The 17,324-nt window shown below is 38.7% G+C and overlaps 1 protein-coding gene across 4 annotated transcripts in view; it reads right to left on the bottom strand.

The window, feature by feature from the left end:
* Window positions 1-17,324, bottom strand: part of LRBA (LPS responsive beige-like anchor protein) — a 552,105-nt gene that overhangs the window by 267,572 nt on the left and 267,209 nt on the right. For 2 of the 4 annotated variants that reach the window (XM_029076638.1, XM_029076639.1), the window contains exon 38: window positions 703-863. In XM_029076638.1, coding sequence (XP_028932471.1) covers window positions 703-863 — 161 coding nt within the window. The remainder of the gene's footprint in view (window positions 1-702; window positions 864-17,324) is intronic. The other 2 variants (XM_029076640.1, XM_029076641.1) reach the window with 1 other exon arrangement.

Genomic DNA, 17,324 nt, shown 5'->3' with positions numbered 1-17,324 from the left:
TAGATGTATAATAAAGCTAAAAAAATCTTTAAACCCAAAGGATCAATCCCTAGTTCTACTTATTTATTCCCATCTGCTGATCACAGTTCCCAAAAACCTTAGTGAATGGTGACAAATATATGTATTAAAAAGAAAGGGGAAAGTATTTTGCTCAGCTTTGATAAGATGATGCAAAACAGGAAGATATGAGAATAATGTCCATTCTCTTTTTCCACTAGTCACCCATCATTACCATCTACAAATCAAGGCTTGGAAACTACCTAGGAATCTGGACATTTATTATCTCTCTCTTTCTCTCTCTCTCTCTGAACCTCCTACTAAAATCTAAGAAATAAATCCACTCAACCAAGCCTGGTTTTATAAAGGCTCCTTTTCTGATGGAAAGGCCACTAAAGAGAATTAAACGAATTAGTGTTCTTTGCTACGTTAACTTACCTCAAAACCCAGGGTACCTTTTAAAGGAGGAAACATTTTACGTGACTTGGAAGGCGGTTAAACAGTCTTGAAAACAGAACACATACGCATTCTGTATGTATTTAATATCGAACAGAGCTTCTTAGAGGTATTATAAATGACAAAAGTAACTAAACTGTTCATTTGTGAGCGGAGTAAGTGTGAATTTAAATGTCGAGCCTTTTGGAGGCAGACGCTGACAGTGCCTTGGAGTCACGAAGCTCCCCTCTTCATTACCAAGTACTGTACCTGCTGCTATTGGCAAGAAGCACTTTTTACACTGACCATGCTCCATGGCTGTTTTCAGTGTCGCTTCAGGATGTGTCGATCCAAGAGGGTTACGCACAAATCGTCGCCGGCGCCGCAAGTCATCTTCCCAGTAGTCAAGGCGCCAGAACTCACGAGGACGACTACAATGAAACAGAGGAGCCACATATGTTAGCAATTATCAAGCAGCATGGTAGCCCTGAATTTCTGCATAAAGCTCTCCTTGTTTGCTCTGCCTTTTCCGCCTTCTCCCCCCTCCCTTAACTCCCTCCTCCTCCTTCCTCCTCAACCCCCCACCCGTTTCTGCAATCTTTTCTTAGGTACGTCCTTGAAAATAACAATATCACCTTCCAGTCGAAGGAACTCCTTTCCCTTTTTTCTCGGAAGGTGAAATGAGCACTAAATACATCATTTTGAAATGAATTGCTGACAGTGTGATCAGTTTCCCCACACTCTAGTGGCATGTGCTCCGATTTCAGCCTCATTTCAGCCTCAGCAGGGCACCTTTCTCAGTGACTGCATTTATAAACCAGAATAGGGAAAAGGCTATTATAAATATGGTTTAGCATTACCTATATTAATCAAAGTCTGTCCCCCTTCATTTTTCTTCCTAATTTGTGCCTTTTCGCACAAGGTCAGTAAATCATACCAGGAATGCTTGGTCCAGAAAGTGTTAACTTTAATGAATACCTCAGTTACATGGTTATGTATGTGATAATAAAATATTACTCTGTTTAGATGTGCAGGAATTTAATTAAAATAATCTCTTAAAATATTCATTACATTTAGCCCCTGAGGCTTAGAACAACACAAGAAAATGCATTTCTTTTCCATTTACTGTTTTTAAATAAACCATTTCTGGTGACTGAAATAGCAATCTATTTTCAAGCAAATCAGATTGGATTTCTGTTTTATGTAGTGTGTTTTTACATTTAATTAAAAACTACATGCCAAATGATGTACAATAATTGCTATAATTTAGGCACTTTTTTTAAAATTTACATTTTGAAAAGGTTATAAAAATTCATTTTCTAATGCATTTTTCAAATATGTAGATTTTAATGTAGTTATATATTATATAAAGTTTTCTTTTGTTAGGGGATTATTAATTGAATACTGGAAAGAATGGTATTAAAATAACAGTTCAACCAGGAAAATACCATATGAAATGCCTTTTTCAAGTATGGTCAAGTATGGTCAAGTCTGTAGTGAAGTGCTTATTTAATAAAGCCCCAAAGTTTAAAATCGGTACCACTCAATGATGAAATACTAATCTTATTTATAAACAGAACTTCTGCTTGAATGATAAATACTAAATAAAATCCCCCTTGTATTTCATGAGCTAATAAAACTGTGTACCTGTCAGCTGTGACAAATTAGTAGCCCTGACCAATTTACAGATCAAAACCCTTAAAAGTTATCTGTATTCCCGGCATAGAAGCAAAAATAATCCAGATTACAAAAGCATGTATCTATGCTATATAATTTTCAAACTAAATTCCATCATCAACTGATACTTAAAATGTAGCACAACCCCTAAGGTGTTTGTTTTATCACATTTCTCCTCCCACTCTTATGATGATCAAAATCAACAAAGAACATTGTTGGTATTTTTCTTTCTCCTCCTGCTACACTCTCATAAAAGGGATACTGAAGCAGCATTACACCCCTATCATTTAAAAAAAAAAAATTAACATCTGGCCCTTAGTATCCTTTTCATGAAGTGCACTGCAATTATAGAGTTCAACAATTTGTTCTCCAAATTAGTTATGAGCACAACTCAAGAATCAGAAACAGAATACAGTTACGTGCACAAAGACCTACATTTATTTGCAGCTCGATTCATAACTTTAAATTCTCCATTAGTGATGGTAAAAAAGGCAGAACACAGCTGGCTACGTGTATGTCTTTGATAGTCATAGAGCTTGGATAGGCACTTCATCATTCTGCCTCTCTACATTTATCTGTTAAAATTATTATCAAATATCAGCTAGGATGCAGTCGTGAATCACAGACTGCTCCTCGTCTTCAGGGGAATGATACAATGAGGGTCTATTCATCAGTACGGCAATCGGCACAAGTAATTAGTTCCCTAGACTGGGATCTCCTACAAAGCTTATTTCAGTCAGCACCACAAACATATGACAATGAAAAGCTAATGAAAGCTGCTAAAATTTGTTAACCTCTTCTGCCATCAATCCTTCTAATATCCTTATGTAAAGCTGGTAAATTATTAATTTGTCATCCATCCTTCTGTACTTTTGATCAAATTAAGTGTTCCCATTCTTCTTGACATAATTAAAATTATAAGAGATGTAAAGCTCCTACGATAAAATTATTACTAAATTAGCTAACAATAGGTATTGACACAGTGTGTGACGGTGCATAATAATTCAACGTATTTTGAAATGTGTGGAATTATGCTTACTCTTAATAATCACAATATTTTGCTGAATTTGAGTTTACAAGCAGTGGAACTTTTGTATTTGCTCCTCTTTGTTAGAAATGTTAACTGAGTAGAAAATTTTAAAGGTAATGAAACACTCCCAAAAGGTAAATTGATAAATATAACAAAAACTTCACTTTTGTTATAAAATGAAGACCTGCTTATTTTGGGGTCAAGGTTTGCATTAACATTTACATCAAGTGAAAAAAATCCCTAATTTTAAGGGCCAGTGAATTTATCCCTTGACTATGTGTTAATGGACCATTCATCAATTGATACCAATTGAAATTAACAAATCAAAAATCCACATCTTAAACAATTACGCCTACTTATGGAATACGCAGTTGTGGCCGTTATGCAAAGTAATCTTATTTTATTACATCAGCTATCCTGTGAAAACACAAAAAGTCCTTGGTTTTCACTTGGTGTAAATACAGTAAGAACCTTCAGATAAAACAAGGGTTCGAATTAGGGTGGCTCTATTGTGATGGATAAATAGCTTCTGACCTATCACATTGAAATTCTTGATTCTCTAACTGCTCAACTTGTGACACTGTGACGACTTGGGCTCAATAATTATTACAGAAATTACTATAATTAAACTATTCTATCTCTAGGCAACCTACCAACTTGGAAGAATGTCGTGTCCACCCGCATTCCCACCCACTCCAATCATTTCTATATTAGCATCAAAGGCTATTCCACTATTAAAATGCAGGTCTTGGGTTCAACATGTGTGGAAATGTGAAATGTTTTCTCTTTGGGAGAGTAAGATACACTTAAAGGCAAGACTTGGGAAACCAATCCCAAACTTAGAAATCATTATTAGGGACACAACATGTCCTTGGCAAGCAACAAACCGATAAAGTGACTGAGGAGTAGCTATCATGCCACCTTTAGCTATCTGATTTTCAGACTCTTCAATTTGGTTTCAAAACCAGAGATTACCAAAAAAAAAAAAAACCCTTATAGAAGCTATGTTTGTCTTGCAGGTTGGCCTAGTGATTCATTAGATTAGGCTGTTTTGCTTTTTTTTAAGACATATCAAATCTTTCAGGAGCCTTTGATTCATGAGAGGCGACGATTCAACTATGACCATTAGCATGAAGGGACAGAATTACAATACGGCAGTTCAACTTTCATTTTTCAAAGTCATAGAGAGCAGGAATGATCTTGCTTCTTCTCTTCCAGGATTCTTTCTGTGCAGTGTATTTGTCACCATTTAGGGAAATAAATAACTCCATATCGAACTACAACACATGTTGCCTTTTCAGCAGACCCAATGAGATTACTGACCCTGTTAGGGCTGGGCCAGGTAAGGAACTCAAATAAAAATGACCTGGTTGCAAGCAATTTGGAAGTAATAACACAAGAAAACAACTGGATGTTTCAAGAGGGCTTCCACTATTGTGAGAGTGAGCTTTCCATTTATCATTTAGGATCTTGGAACACTTTCTGATTCCCCTTCTTCTCCGGAATTCTACTATTGACTTATTTTCCTATCTATACCTAAGATACAGGCTAACAACTCCTCAAGAGTGGATGTTGTCAGAATACTGCATTGGCAATCTTCTGATAAAACCACTGCAAAAATGCTACCAGAAACAACTGGTTTATGACAAAAAGCCCCCTAAAGATATTAATTACCCCATTACCATTCAAGAATTATTCCTGTAATAAAACTCAATGTGAAGATTCTGGTATATGAATCCTATCGAGTTGGATTTGGGCTACTATACAGAATATATCACTTTCTCCTCTTTAAGATCTTTTTACTTATAAGCACCCTTTTCCCACTACACTCCACTTTTACACAATTGAGTTCTCTCAACCCAATCTCATACTGTCTCATTCTTGACTTTCCTGCCTCCAATCCCTTGCTCATGCCTTTCCCCCTAACTTGAACTTTCTCCCATTTCCAATCCAAAGGAACACAGCATTTCCCCCTTTTCAAAGCACTCCTGAAATCCCACTTTCTTCAGGAATTTTACCCAGGCCAAATCCTCCCAACTCCTCATGTTGGCACTTCTGCTCCCTGTAGCATTATTTTTTTTTTCAAAGTATTATTTCTTAAGTGGTTACCACATGCAAAGGACTGAGGTAGATACAAGATCATTAGGTCAAACACAGTCTCTGTCCCTCATGGGGCTATAAGTTAGGGAAGACCATGTAGCTTATCCTCATTTTATAAATGAGGACACTGAGGCAAAGAGTGGTCAAGTATATATAAATTATGAGTTCTCTTACTTAAGTTTTTAGTGGTTCATATATCCATCTCTTCATTTACATTTTCCTCCTATTTATAAATTATTTTATGACTCTCACCCCCCATAAGAATGTCAGTTCTTTTTGGAGCACAGATTGTGTTTTTTCCTCTACTGTTCACTTCAAAACACTTAGTATAATGTTCTGCAGTAAGTAGGCACTCAAAAAATACTTCTGATTAATTCTGAAACAGTGTCCTACAAAAAAGTGATCTGTGGGCTATTTTGGACCCCACATTTCCCTGACCTTGTGTTCTGCTATATAGTTCTGGCAATTTGTAATGAAAGGGGAGTTAGGACTCAAGAAACTACATAATTGAAATTTTTAAATTTGCAATGATTTTGAATATTATTAACAATGATTACTAATGAAAATACTACAGTGCTGCATCTTGTCAGATTAAATTTATTTGCAAAAAGAAAAGAAAAGAAAAAAACACAGAACAAGTCCTAGCAATGCCAAGACTATATACTACCAATTCTAGAGGTGGAAAGGCTAGCATACTCAGGTACAGATTAAGCACTCATTTTTGGCACACACAAGAAATACAAATCTGGGGCAACAATAAAGTAGCAGCATGGCCTAGGGGAAACAGTATAGGCCTGGGAGTTAGACAAACTGGATTCTAATCCTAGCTTTGCCAAATGCTTGTTGGGTGAGCTTGGACAAGTCATTTAACTTCTCTGTGGCCCAGTTTCTTTAACTTTAAAATGAGGATTCAAAATCTGTTCTCCCTCCTAATTAGTCTGTGAGACCCATGTGGGACAGGGACGATGTCCAACCTGAAAAACTGTATCTTCCTCAGAGCTTAGAACAGACTTGACTTGCAAAATAGGTGCTTAATAAATACCATTAAAAAAAAAAAACAAGAAATCACTCTCAAAGGGGTAACAAACAGTGAAATGTTCAACTCAAAATGAGGATAGCCTAGGATTGCGTATAGAATAATAATAACGTAGGTATTTATTAAGCGCTTACTATGTGCAGAACACTGTTCTAAGCGCTGGGGGAGATACAGGATAATCAGGTTGTCCCACATGAGGCTCACAGTTAATCCCCATTTTACAGATCAGGTAACTGAGGCACAGAGAAGTTAAGTGACTTGCCCACAGTCACACAGCTGACAAGTGGCAGAGCTGGGTGTCGAACCCATGACCTCTGACTCCGAAGCCCAGGCTCTTTCCACTGAGCCACGCTGCTTCCCCACATCATCAGAATAGAATGGAAAATCTGAGTAGGAAAAGGCAAATTATATGTAAAGCACACACACAGTTTCACTATGGTCTCAAATGCAATAGCCCTGAATGTACACCCAAAAAACAGAGTAACTACTGTAGTAAGGCATTTCAGCTAACAAAATGCTAGGGGTTGAACTACAGGTTACTAGAGACAAATCCCTTTCCTTGAAGGGTCCTGGTCACTGGATCTCCCTAACTCCTTCCCTATTTTCTGTTTGATAGAGCTTGGCTTCTAGCTTTGAGTGTTCAGTGTAAGGCATGATATATTGAATTTGGCTTCCCCCAGAGACAGGGGTGGCTATCTGCTTTAGACAATTAACATTATGTAGCCCATTGTGGGCAGGGATTGTCTCTTTTTATTCCTGTACTGTACTTTCCAAGCGCTTAGTAGAGTGCTCTGCACATAGTAAGCGCTCAATAAATACGACTGAATGAATGAACTGGGCCAAGGTTTTCAAATGATGGGCACTGTATGTTACAATCAAGTACATTTTAAACTTCAAAAAGTAAGTGCTTTGTTCCTGATCAGCTGAAGTCCACAACAAATCAGAAGTTGATATTGTTTCAGGAAACAATAAGACGTGAACATAACCAAGTATGGCATGATTTTAATGCGTAATTATATTATCTTCACTCAAGTCAAAGAATATCTATATATATTTGCTTCCTAACTTTGAATATTTTTCCTGCAATTAGTATAAGTACATAAAAATCATACTATACAAACAACTGCAGCTTGTATTTGTATTAGCAACAAAACATTGCTAATATCACTTGTCTATTGTGTGACCTTCAGCAAGTGTCTAAACTTCTCTGAATCTCAGTTATCTCATCTGTAAAACGGGGATTAAGACTGTGAGCCTCATGTGGGACATGGTCTGTATCCAACCTGATTATGGTATCTAACCCAGCTGATAGTACAATGCCTGGCACATAGTAAGCAGTTAAATACCATCTTTTTTTTTTTTTTAAAGAATGTGAAACAAAAACAGACCATAATGAAAATAATTAATCTGGTTTGTTACCGATTTAACATAAATTTGCCTGTTAAATAATTCTTGATATTATCGAGTCAGTATTAAATTATTCTAAAAACTTCTAGATCAAATTTTATAATTTTATATTTAATTTAATTATATGGTTAGATGCCCATGCTTGTTTTCCTAACTCCATTGGTGCCTGAATTTAATTTCTGTATTTTGGGGGGGTTAAAAAATTTATACCAGACATTAGCTATAAGTTTAATAAATGGTTAACCCCTAAAAAGCAGTAAACATTTGCAGTGGCCTGTCAGCTAGAAGATAAAAGTGCTTAAGTTCTAGAAGGGTTTCACTTTCTGCATAAATCTTGATGAAATAATGTTCAGGTAGTATAGGGCATCATGTGATATAAGAGAATGCTTTATCTCACAAACTGAAGCCCATCGTTCCTTCATGCAGATAGATAGGGGGAATATTAACTAAAAGCTCCATTTACCAAGTACCAACTATAAATCTCATGGAAGATATCTGCCTCTCCACTATCTTAATGAAAAATAAAAAAGTTCAGTTGTGGATTGAGGCAATGGAGGCATTTTCTAAAACCTTACCTTCTAATGTGATGTGTCCAAGATGTTGCTCATTACTGAAGCATGATAGAAAAAAATGTGCCTCTTTATTTCATTTTAATTCAAACTGCTAAACTGCGCTAATCCATTTACTACCTATACCAGGTAATAATATAGGGCACTATTAATATTTATCCATGCACAATACCAGTTAATATCAAATATTCAGTAATTTTAACTTTAAGCAGAATTTCCACAACATATTACTGGAAACGAGCATTTATAAATCTGCCCTCTTGTTACTGAGAATGATTTTGATGCCCCCCCCACCTTCCTTCTCTACTTCTCCATCCCTACAGTGATCCTTGAGGACATCAATATCCATGTGGGGGCTCTCAATGACCTCCCAGCCACCTGCCTTCTGTCACTCCTCAACTGTGTCCACTGCTTGGTGCACTTCACTCATTCACCAAGTTGGACACATGTGTGATCTCATCTGTAATCACTGTACAATCTCTAACATCAACAACTCTCAAATTCCACTCTCCAACAACAATCTCCTTGAGTACTTTCTCTTCCACATACCCCCTCCCCACAAAACCGTCTTTCCCCCAGTAAAGACCTCAGAATCTCTTCCACTTATCCCAGGCCATCCTGCCTAATTTGAACTTCCTACCTAACCATCTCCGCTCTTGATACACAAAATTTATGTCTGCAACTCTGTCTTCTCCAAACACAACTCCCTTGCACCCTTGTCCCTCCATCCATCCTGCACCGCCAACCCCGGTCCCGCATCACTTCCACAGAAAACTTCCACTCACGAGCTGGCATACTAGAGTGACGCTGGCAAAAACCTAGGCAAAAAATCTCCAACCTAACCCTTCCCTCCCTCCCCACATCCTTCCCAGCCATCTCTCAGGAGAAGATCTTCCCTGCTGCTTTTGAAATACACGGTGTCTCCATCCCGTAGCTAAGCCCCCTATTAAAACACTTGCACCAACTCTTGTTGACTTCTGCTGGATTCTACTCCTCTCCTTTCAAATGCATCTAAGTGCCACCTCTCCTTAAAAAAAAAACACAAATTTTTTCTCGGCCCCACTGCTGAGGTCATTTCGGCCCTAAGTGGGTTTTTGTTCATAAAAATCTTATGTGCATTTTGTAATTTGATGTATCCCTGTACAACTGCTCACTTTTGCACAGGGACAGAATCAGAAGGAATGAGAAGGTGCACCATTTGATGCTATGCGAACTACTATCCCTATAATCAACTCATTCATGCAGATTTTTAATTCCAAATTCTTCATGAGTGGATTAGGTTCATCCATCATTTACAACTCCATTATACAGAAAACTCATCCATTTAACTGCTCGTGGGTGCTTATCATCTGAATCTATGCTTTTATTCTGCTACCTGATGTATTTTTGGCAATTTGGTTCCTCTGCCTCTTCAGCAGAAAGTTTTTTCTTCTATGTTCCCCAAGCACCTAGTATAATGTTCTACTCGTAAAAGAAGCAAAATAAATGCTGCTGCTTATAACGAAGGGTAATTTTGCCATGAAACATAGAAACTTTTTTTTAGTTTATGAATTTGTGCCTTTAGTTCATGGTCAATCTGCAAAGCAGAGTTGAGATCCAGGGCTTCAGAGAAAGTTGATTAAGTTTCATTAGTTGTACTACAAAGTGGACTAAAATTTAAAAGGTAATTGGGATTAAATGCTAATAAGCACTGATTAGCGGAAGCACTCATAACCAAATGCATCTAGAACATTCGAGCTCAGTAGAATGTTTTGCACATAATAAGTGCTGATAAAAATATTATTAATACTTCAATATGGCTGTGTCAAGAGCAAATCATGCTAAATATAATCTCCTTCTCTGCATGGCCAGCAAAATGACAGGTTTGAAAAGCAGAGTGTCCTGGGGGAAAGGGCAACAGAACTGGTAATCAAGGGTCCTGGGTTCTAGTCCCATTTCAGCTATTTGCCCGCAGCGAGACCTTGGGTTCACTTAACTTCACTGTGCCTCATAAGTATCATATGGATTCAATACCTGTTCTCCCTCTGACTGAGTTCCATGTGGAACAGGGACTGTGTCTGATCTGATAACTACCCTGGTGCTTAACGGAGTGCATGGCACATAGTAAGTGCTCAATAACCACGGTATTTAAGTGCTTACTATGCACCAAGCATCATACTAAGCATTGAGGTAGAAATCAGATCATCAGGTTTGGTATGGTCCTTGCCCCATGCAAGGTTCACAGTCAAAGTGGGAGATAGAACAAATTACTGAAACCCCATTTTACAGATAAAGAAACTGAAGCAGAGAGAAGTGAAGAGACTTGTCCAAGGTCACCCAGCAGGCAAGAGATGAAGCCAGGATTAAAACACAAGTTCTCTGACTCCTACGCTCATGCTTTTCCCATTGGTCATGCTTACAATTATTATTATCATCATGTGAACAAGAGTAATAGATGGTATACTGGTCTAGCGCCATTAATTAAAAACTAAACAAAAACTAACTACTGTAAATGGGAGCATGACATGCAAGGGTAGTGTTGCATTAACTAGTCTCTGCTCCACTGCTTTTGGACTGTTGTATAACAATGCTGGTAATCATTCTTTGAAAACTATGCGAAGAAACTAGAAAGGGTCTAGGGCCAACTGAGAAAAACGATGCAAGCTACCTTCCAATTTACAAAGTATTATGTGAAGGAAATGACTCTCTAAATCTACAGACAGTTAAACAAGAGGAAAGTAGGTGGGAAAGAAAGTGAGATTTCAGTTAGCCAAAGGGAGGAACTTGAGTTTTGGTTGACAAAACACTGGAAGAGGCAACCAAGGGATACTGTGGAGTTCTTATAGGTGGAGGTAATTAAGAAAAGATCACTCATACATCTGGAAGCAAAATCCTGTCAATCTATAGTATTTATTGAGTACTTACAGTGTGTAAAGCACTGAACTAAGCACTTGGGAGAGTACAATATGACAGAGAAGGGGTAGGCAGGCATTAATATAAATAAATATAAGTGCTGTGGGGCTGAGGGTGGGGTGAATATCAAGTGCTTAAAGGGTACAGATCAAAGTGCATAGACAATGCAGAAGGGATAGGAAGTTGGAGAGAGTACCAACCATATTACACTGCCATTCCATAAACATGGTTTATCTTTATGACAAAACCAATACCTTGAGTCATTATAGCTAATCCTATAATTATACAGTCCTATTATTAAGATTGACAGCTTAACCGTTAGTAGCGACATAATCAGAATACTCACCCTACATGTGTATTAGAATGTACCGTGGTCAAATTAGGATAGACGGGTCTTTATGACCTACCGGTTTCTCAAATAGCCCTCTCGTGATGCCAGAAAAGCTTTCTGATATGACTCCTAGATCTCTATTCTCTGTTCACATCCTACCTTTGGCCTGGAACTCCCTCCCCCTTCATGAAATGACAGACCAAACAATCAGTCAATGGTATATGAGCACTCACTGCGTGCAGAACACTGTATTAAGCACTTGGGAGAGTACAATGTAACAGAGCTGGTAGACATGTTCCCTGCCCACGATAAGCTTACAGCAGGGGCATTCACTCCATGCCATTGTCCCCATGACACCCCACAGCTTTTTGATCTGGACCTCCAGACTTGGTCCTTGAAAATCTTAGACCACATGTGAAGCAACCAATCAGGGCTGAAAACAGCCAAATGTTTTTTTTCTGGATAGTTTGCTGACATTAACTCTCTGAAGCCTGCCACCTCCCAGTTCTCCTGCCCCACAAAATCCCTTACTCTTTTACACTCTACCTCAAATTGAAAATTTGGGTCCTAAGTATTAAGGGTATAAACAAACCAAGTGAGCCAAGCTAAAATTTAGGCTGCAAAGTGAGTTTTTAAAAGCAACCACATCCAGGGAAAAGAACACTGAAGTGAATTAGCAGAAAAGCAACCAGACTGCACCTAAAATCATGTTTTATATTCTGAAAGAAAATTTATAAAGCTAGCCTGCCCTGTAAATCTACAGAGTGAGTAAAATTCCAGGGCCAAAAGGGGTAAAAATGAAAGACGTATATGCCATCCAAATTCAAACCCTTATGGTTTCATTTTACACAGTCAAATTAGGGGAAAGTTTTGAAAATAATTCAAAAGAAAATGAAAGTATTTTACTCAGGTGATAGAGTCCATATGTTTCACGATCTGGAAATCCATTTGAGGTGAAGTCTTGAACTTTTATTAACTAAAATTCTGATCACTGTAAGCTGATGTGGCTATCCCATCCCCCCGACATTGCCACGATGAGAATCATTTCCAAGATGATTACTCAAGTAAATTTAACACCTGCTAACTTCTAAATTACTTATGAAAAACTCTGAGTTGGTCTGGAGAACATGATGATGAGGTTATAACATTCCAGATTGCAAAGCAAAAATGTTAATTAATGCCACATCCATTTTCATGACTTACAGTCCTCTACAATGTAAGCTCGTTGTGGGCAGGGAATGTGTCTACCAACTCTGTTGCACTGTATTCTCCTAAGTGCTTAGTACAATGCTCTGCACAGAGTCAGCACTCAATAAATATCATTGATTGATGGATGGGACCAGGTTGGTGACCTGTGAATGCAGAGGAAGGGGAGACCTGGGAAATGTGGAGAAAAACCAGCCGGATTTATTGACAGACTGAACGTGAGAGTTGAAAGAGAAGAAGAAGTCACACTCTTGGGATGGAGAGGATGGCGGTATTGTTGACTGTGATGGAAATTGGGTGGAAGAGTGGATTTGGGAGAGAAGCTGAGGAATTCAGTTGAACTTCAGACAGGATATCCAGCTGGAGAAGTCCATGAAGCAAAAGAAAATAGCGATTGCCAAGGCCAGAGGTCGAGACTAGAGATGGTTTTGGAGTCACATGCAAATGCAAATCTATCTTTCTATTTTCACTTTTGTAATAATTTGAAATGACAAATACTAAGATCAATAACTAGAACTTGAATTAATTTCACATTCAGACAAAATGCACTATTTTTATCCAAGCAATTTTAATATGCATGTAAGTGTTCAATAAATACCACTGATGATTGAATAAGAGGTGCCCTCCAAAGAGGACCTATGTATATATGTCCTTTCAGGGATGCAGGAAGAAAAGATGAAATCTAGAGAAGCAGCGTGGCTCAGTGGAAAGAGCCCAGGCTTTGGAGTCAGAGGTCATGAGTTCAAATCCCGGCTCTGCCACTTGCCAGCTGTGTGACTGTGGACAAGTTGCTTCATTTCTCTGTGCCTCAGTTACCTCATTTGTAAAATGGGGATGAAGACTGTGAGCCCCACGTGGGACAACCTGATTACCCTGTGTCTACCCCAGCGCTTAGAACAGTGCTCTGCACATAGTAAGCGCTTAACAAATACCATCATTATTATTATTATTAAAAAGTTTTGCATGACTTCCCTGAAGAACAGGGTCTATGTCTGGTTTATTCGTTATTGTAATCTTCCCTATCACCCAGAACAGTGTCTTGCACACACCAAGCCCTCAAAAAATATCTTCAAATGAACCATCAAATATTAAGGCAATTAATTTAATTTAGGTTCACAGGGTCCAGGGTTAATCCCAAATTTAACAATAACTAAACTAATTTTGACATGAGAGTGTTACACTGGGGTGAGAATGATGACACTTTCACAAGGGATAAATAGTAATAGTATTAAAACTATGTTTTAATAGTAGCAGCAGCATTTATTGAGGGTCCCCTTGGTGTGGTCCATTGTACAGCCTGAGGAATACAGAATAATAAAAGGATGCATTCTCTGCCCACAAAGAATTCTTACAGGGGAAGCTTATGAAATGAACATCAACTGACCACAGGTCACATGGACTCCCTAAAAAATGAAATATTTAAAATTATTTAGAAATGGACATATCATCCAGATATGTTCTACAAGGCACACCGATTCTGTTGATGTCAGTGGACTGAGTAAATACTCCTAGCCGCTGGCTTCAAGACTATCTGCAAACAGTAATACGACTGATAGATCTCCATCAGCTCTCTCTACCTTACTTATTGATACTCATCAGTCGCTACTTTCTGCTCTAACACTTTATTTCTTCCAGGTCCACTTCCTGGCTGCACCTGACTCTCCCGGAACCTGAGGGCATGGGACTTCCTTGCCCACGTTTTGCCAACCCTCAATCTAAGGTTAAAAGGACAGCTTTAAAGCCCTCCTAAAATCCCACCCCTTCAAAATAGGCTTCCCCAAGTAAATATCAATACGGGGAATTTACCAATCTTTCAGTCACCTCCTGAATTTAGATATTCATTTACATGAGTTTATTTATGTCCACCCTTAACTCTTTTGGCTAAATACACGCTTTGAACATTCAAATTTATTTACTCTTATACTACTGTTTGTGCATTAATTCTAAGACCATCTATCCCAGCTCCCTGAACACAGGGAATGTACCCTGTGGTTCTGTTGTACATTAAACAATATACACCCCAATTTTCAATTTTTAAAGAATTCTTATTCACGATCCCAGATCCATTACCACCTACAGCCTACCACTCTCATTTTGGTTCATTAAACCCAGGGTGTTACATTTCCTTTGCTACTCTCTGTTATATGATTGGGTACGGAGAAAGTCATGGGGAAATCCCTTCTGAGTTCCCAAGTGGATGTTCTGCAAGAAGAATTCAGTGACATTTAAAAAATGGAGCTGTTACTCCTGCTGCTGAGTGCTCCCATTTGTAGCACACATGTGCCAGTGCAAGGATTTCCATGATCATCGGAATTGAAGGAAATTCTAGCTCTCAAAGGTAAGCCAGAGAGCAGGAAGAAGGATAAACCCCTCACTGATTGGAAGATGTCTGGAAACAAACTTGTTTCTCTGCTCCCAAGTGCGGTACAGGCTTGACCAAAATAGGGTGGAATCCAAGATGCCAACTTTTCATTCTGGGAAGAGGAGCAAAAAAGGGAGAAGATTTTTTTGTTTTTAATGGGGCTGAGGATTGTGAGAGAACAGATGAGAATTAATAGGTCAGAACACCACATTTTGGGGTCTTTTTGTCTCTGAATGCAACCTCTCAGGTCTTGTCAGAGATCTGGAATGCATTATTTCTAAAAGGCTAGTTCAGAAAGCTGGGGGGGGGGGGGGGGGGGACCTCCACCCCTATTGAGTGGACATTTATGGTTGGCATGTAAAAGAGCCAATTTGGGCTGAAGGACAAGGAAGAGGAACACAAAAATGGAAGTATAAAACTAAATCTCAAGTCGATTTTACAAGATGCCAGTTCTTTATTTTTAGAAAGAGAAACATGGTGGTCTAGGAGAAAGGAAAAGGGGCTGGGAGTCAGAGAACCTAGGTTCTAATCCCACCTCTGCTACTTGCCTACTCTGTGACCTTGAAAAAGTCGCAACTTCTGTGCCTCAGTTTCCTCATCTACAAACTTGTGTTCTAATCCGGGCCTCATCTCGTGCCTGCTGGGTGATCCTGAGCAAGTCTGTTCACTTCTCTCTGCCTCGGTTTCCTTACCTGTAAGATGGGGATTCAATAACTTGTTCTGTCTCCCACTTAGATGTGATCCCCATGTGGGATAGGGACCATACTCAACCTGATGATCTTCAGATGACCTCAATGCTTAACACCTGTTCCACTTGAGACAGGGGCTGTGTCCAATCTATCTCCTACCTACCCCAGTGCTTGGCACATAGTAAGTGCTTAACAAGTACCACAAGTACTATTATTATTTTCCCTATTCTTACCCAAATCAGACATAGTTGTCTGATTTGCATGAGCTTTACTGTAAGCTCCTTGAGGACAGGAACCTTTTTTTTTCTCTTAATTACAGTACTCTTCTCCTAGAAGGTGCTCAGGAAGCACAGTGGTTGCTCTGTTTCACTTTTCGGCGAGAGAGGATTTTTAAAAAGGCCAATCACTGTTCTCATTTCTTAGTATTTTCCTGTTCTTGATAAACCTGTGTTAAGGAAAACTTATGTTAAGTTTTTTAAGCTCTGATTGGCACCAAAAGCTCACATACAAATGTTTTTTCAGACATCATACCCATTCTACCCAGAAAGACCAGATGCATGTTGTCCAAAGAACGTTCCCAAACTCTCCAAAAGTGTTCTAACCAAAACGAGCAATAAACAACAATACACCTTTACTCCTTGTTTCTCCATAGGCTAAGCCCACATGCTTTTCTTCAAACTCTGAGTCTAGGGCAAGAAAATAGTCTTAATAATAATAATAATACTAATAATGATGTTGGTATTTGTTAAGCGCTTACTTATGTGCAGAGCACTGTTCTAAGCGCTGGGGTAGATACAGGGTAGTCAGGTTGTCCCACGTGGGGCTCACAGTCTTCATCCCCATTTTACAGATGAGGTAACTGAGGCACAGAGAAGTAAAGTGACTTGCCCACAATCACACCGCTGACAAGTGGCAGAGCCTGGATTCAAACCCATGACCTCTGACTCCCAAGCCTGGGCTCTTTCCACTGAGCCATGCTGCTTCTCAAAGTGTCCAATTCTCATTCATCACTGCTACACTGAAGACATGACTTCCCTTGGTTACTTCATAACAAATTCAAATTTAAGTGACAATATTAAACTGAGAAACGGGATATTACTAAGTATAAAAAATTCCTCTCTGGGAAAATGAGATGAATATAAATATGAAGATATTTCTAAGTCATTTTAGGTCTTTTGAAGAACATGCATCACATAAATGCAAAAATAATAACTGTATTACTAATTTTTGTTGTTGTTACAAGGACTCTCCCAGTACCAATAAGCCCTCTCCCTCACCCTAGATATGACACACTGTCTTGTCCCTCTGTATTCAGCAAAGAACATTTGCTATTCTTATCACCGAAGAGCCAAATCTCATGTATAGCATTCCGCTTTTGGCAGCAGCTGCTACAACAGAGTGACATGGCAATTGATGTTTCTCTTTCACATTCCCTCCCCAAACTGCCTGCGCCTCAGAAGGTTTTTGTTTTCGGTTTCTGCTTTGATTAGTTTTGATTTCCCTCTGGGCATTCACATGATTGTTGCCCCATTAGGGACAGTGTTAGAAAGGAGAAAGAAGCTTGAGGAGAGAGAGGGCAAAACAGGGGTAAAG

The sequence above is a fragment of the Ornithorhynchus anatinus genome, chromosome 12 (genome assembly GCF_004115215.2).
Source record: "Ornithorhynchus anatinus isolate Pmale09 chromosome 12, mOrnAna1.pri.v4, whole genome shotgun sequence".
In the NCBI taxonomy this organism is placed as follows: domain Eukaryota; kingdom Metazoa; phylum Chordata; class Mammalia; order Monotremata; family Ornithorhynchidae; genus Ornithorhynchus; species Ornithorhynchus anatinus.
Note: the sequence above shows the minus strand (reverse complement) of the source record. Positions and strands in the feature narration are given on the sequence as shown.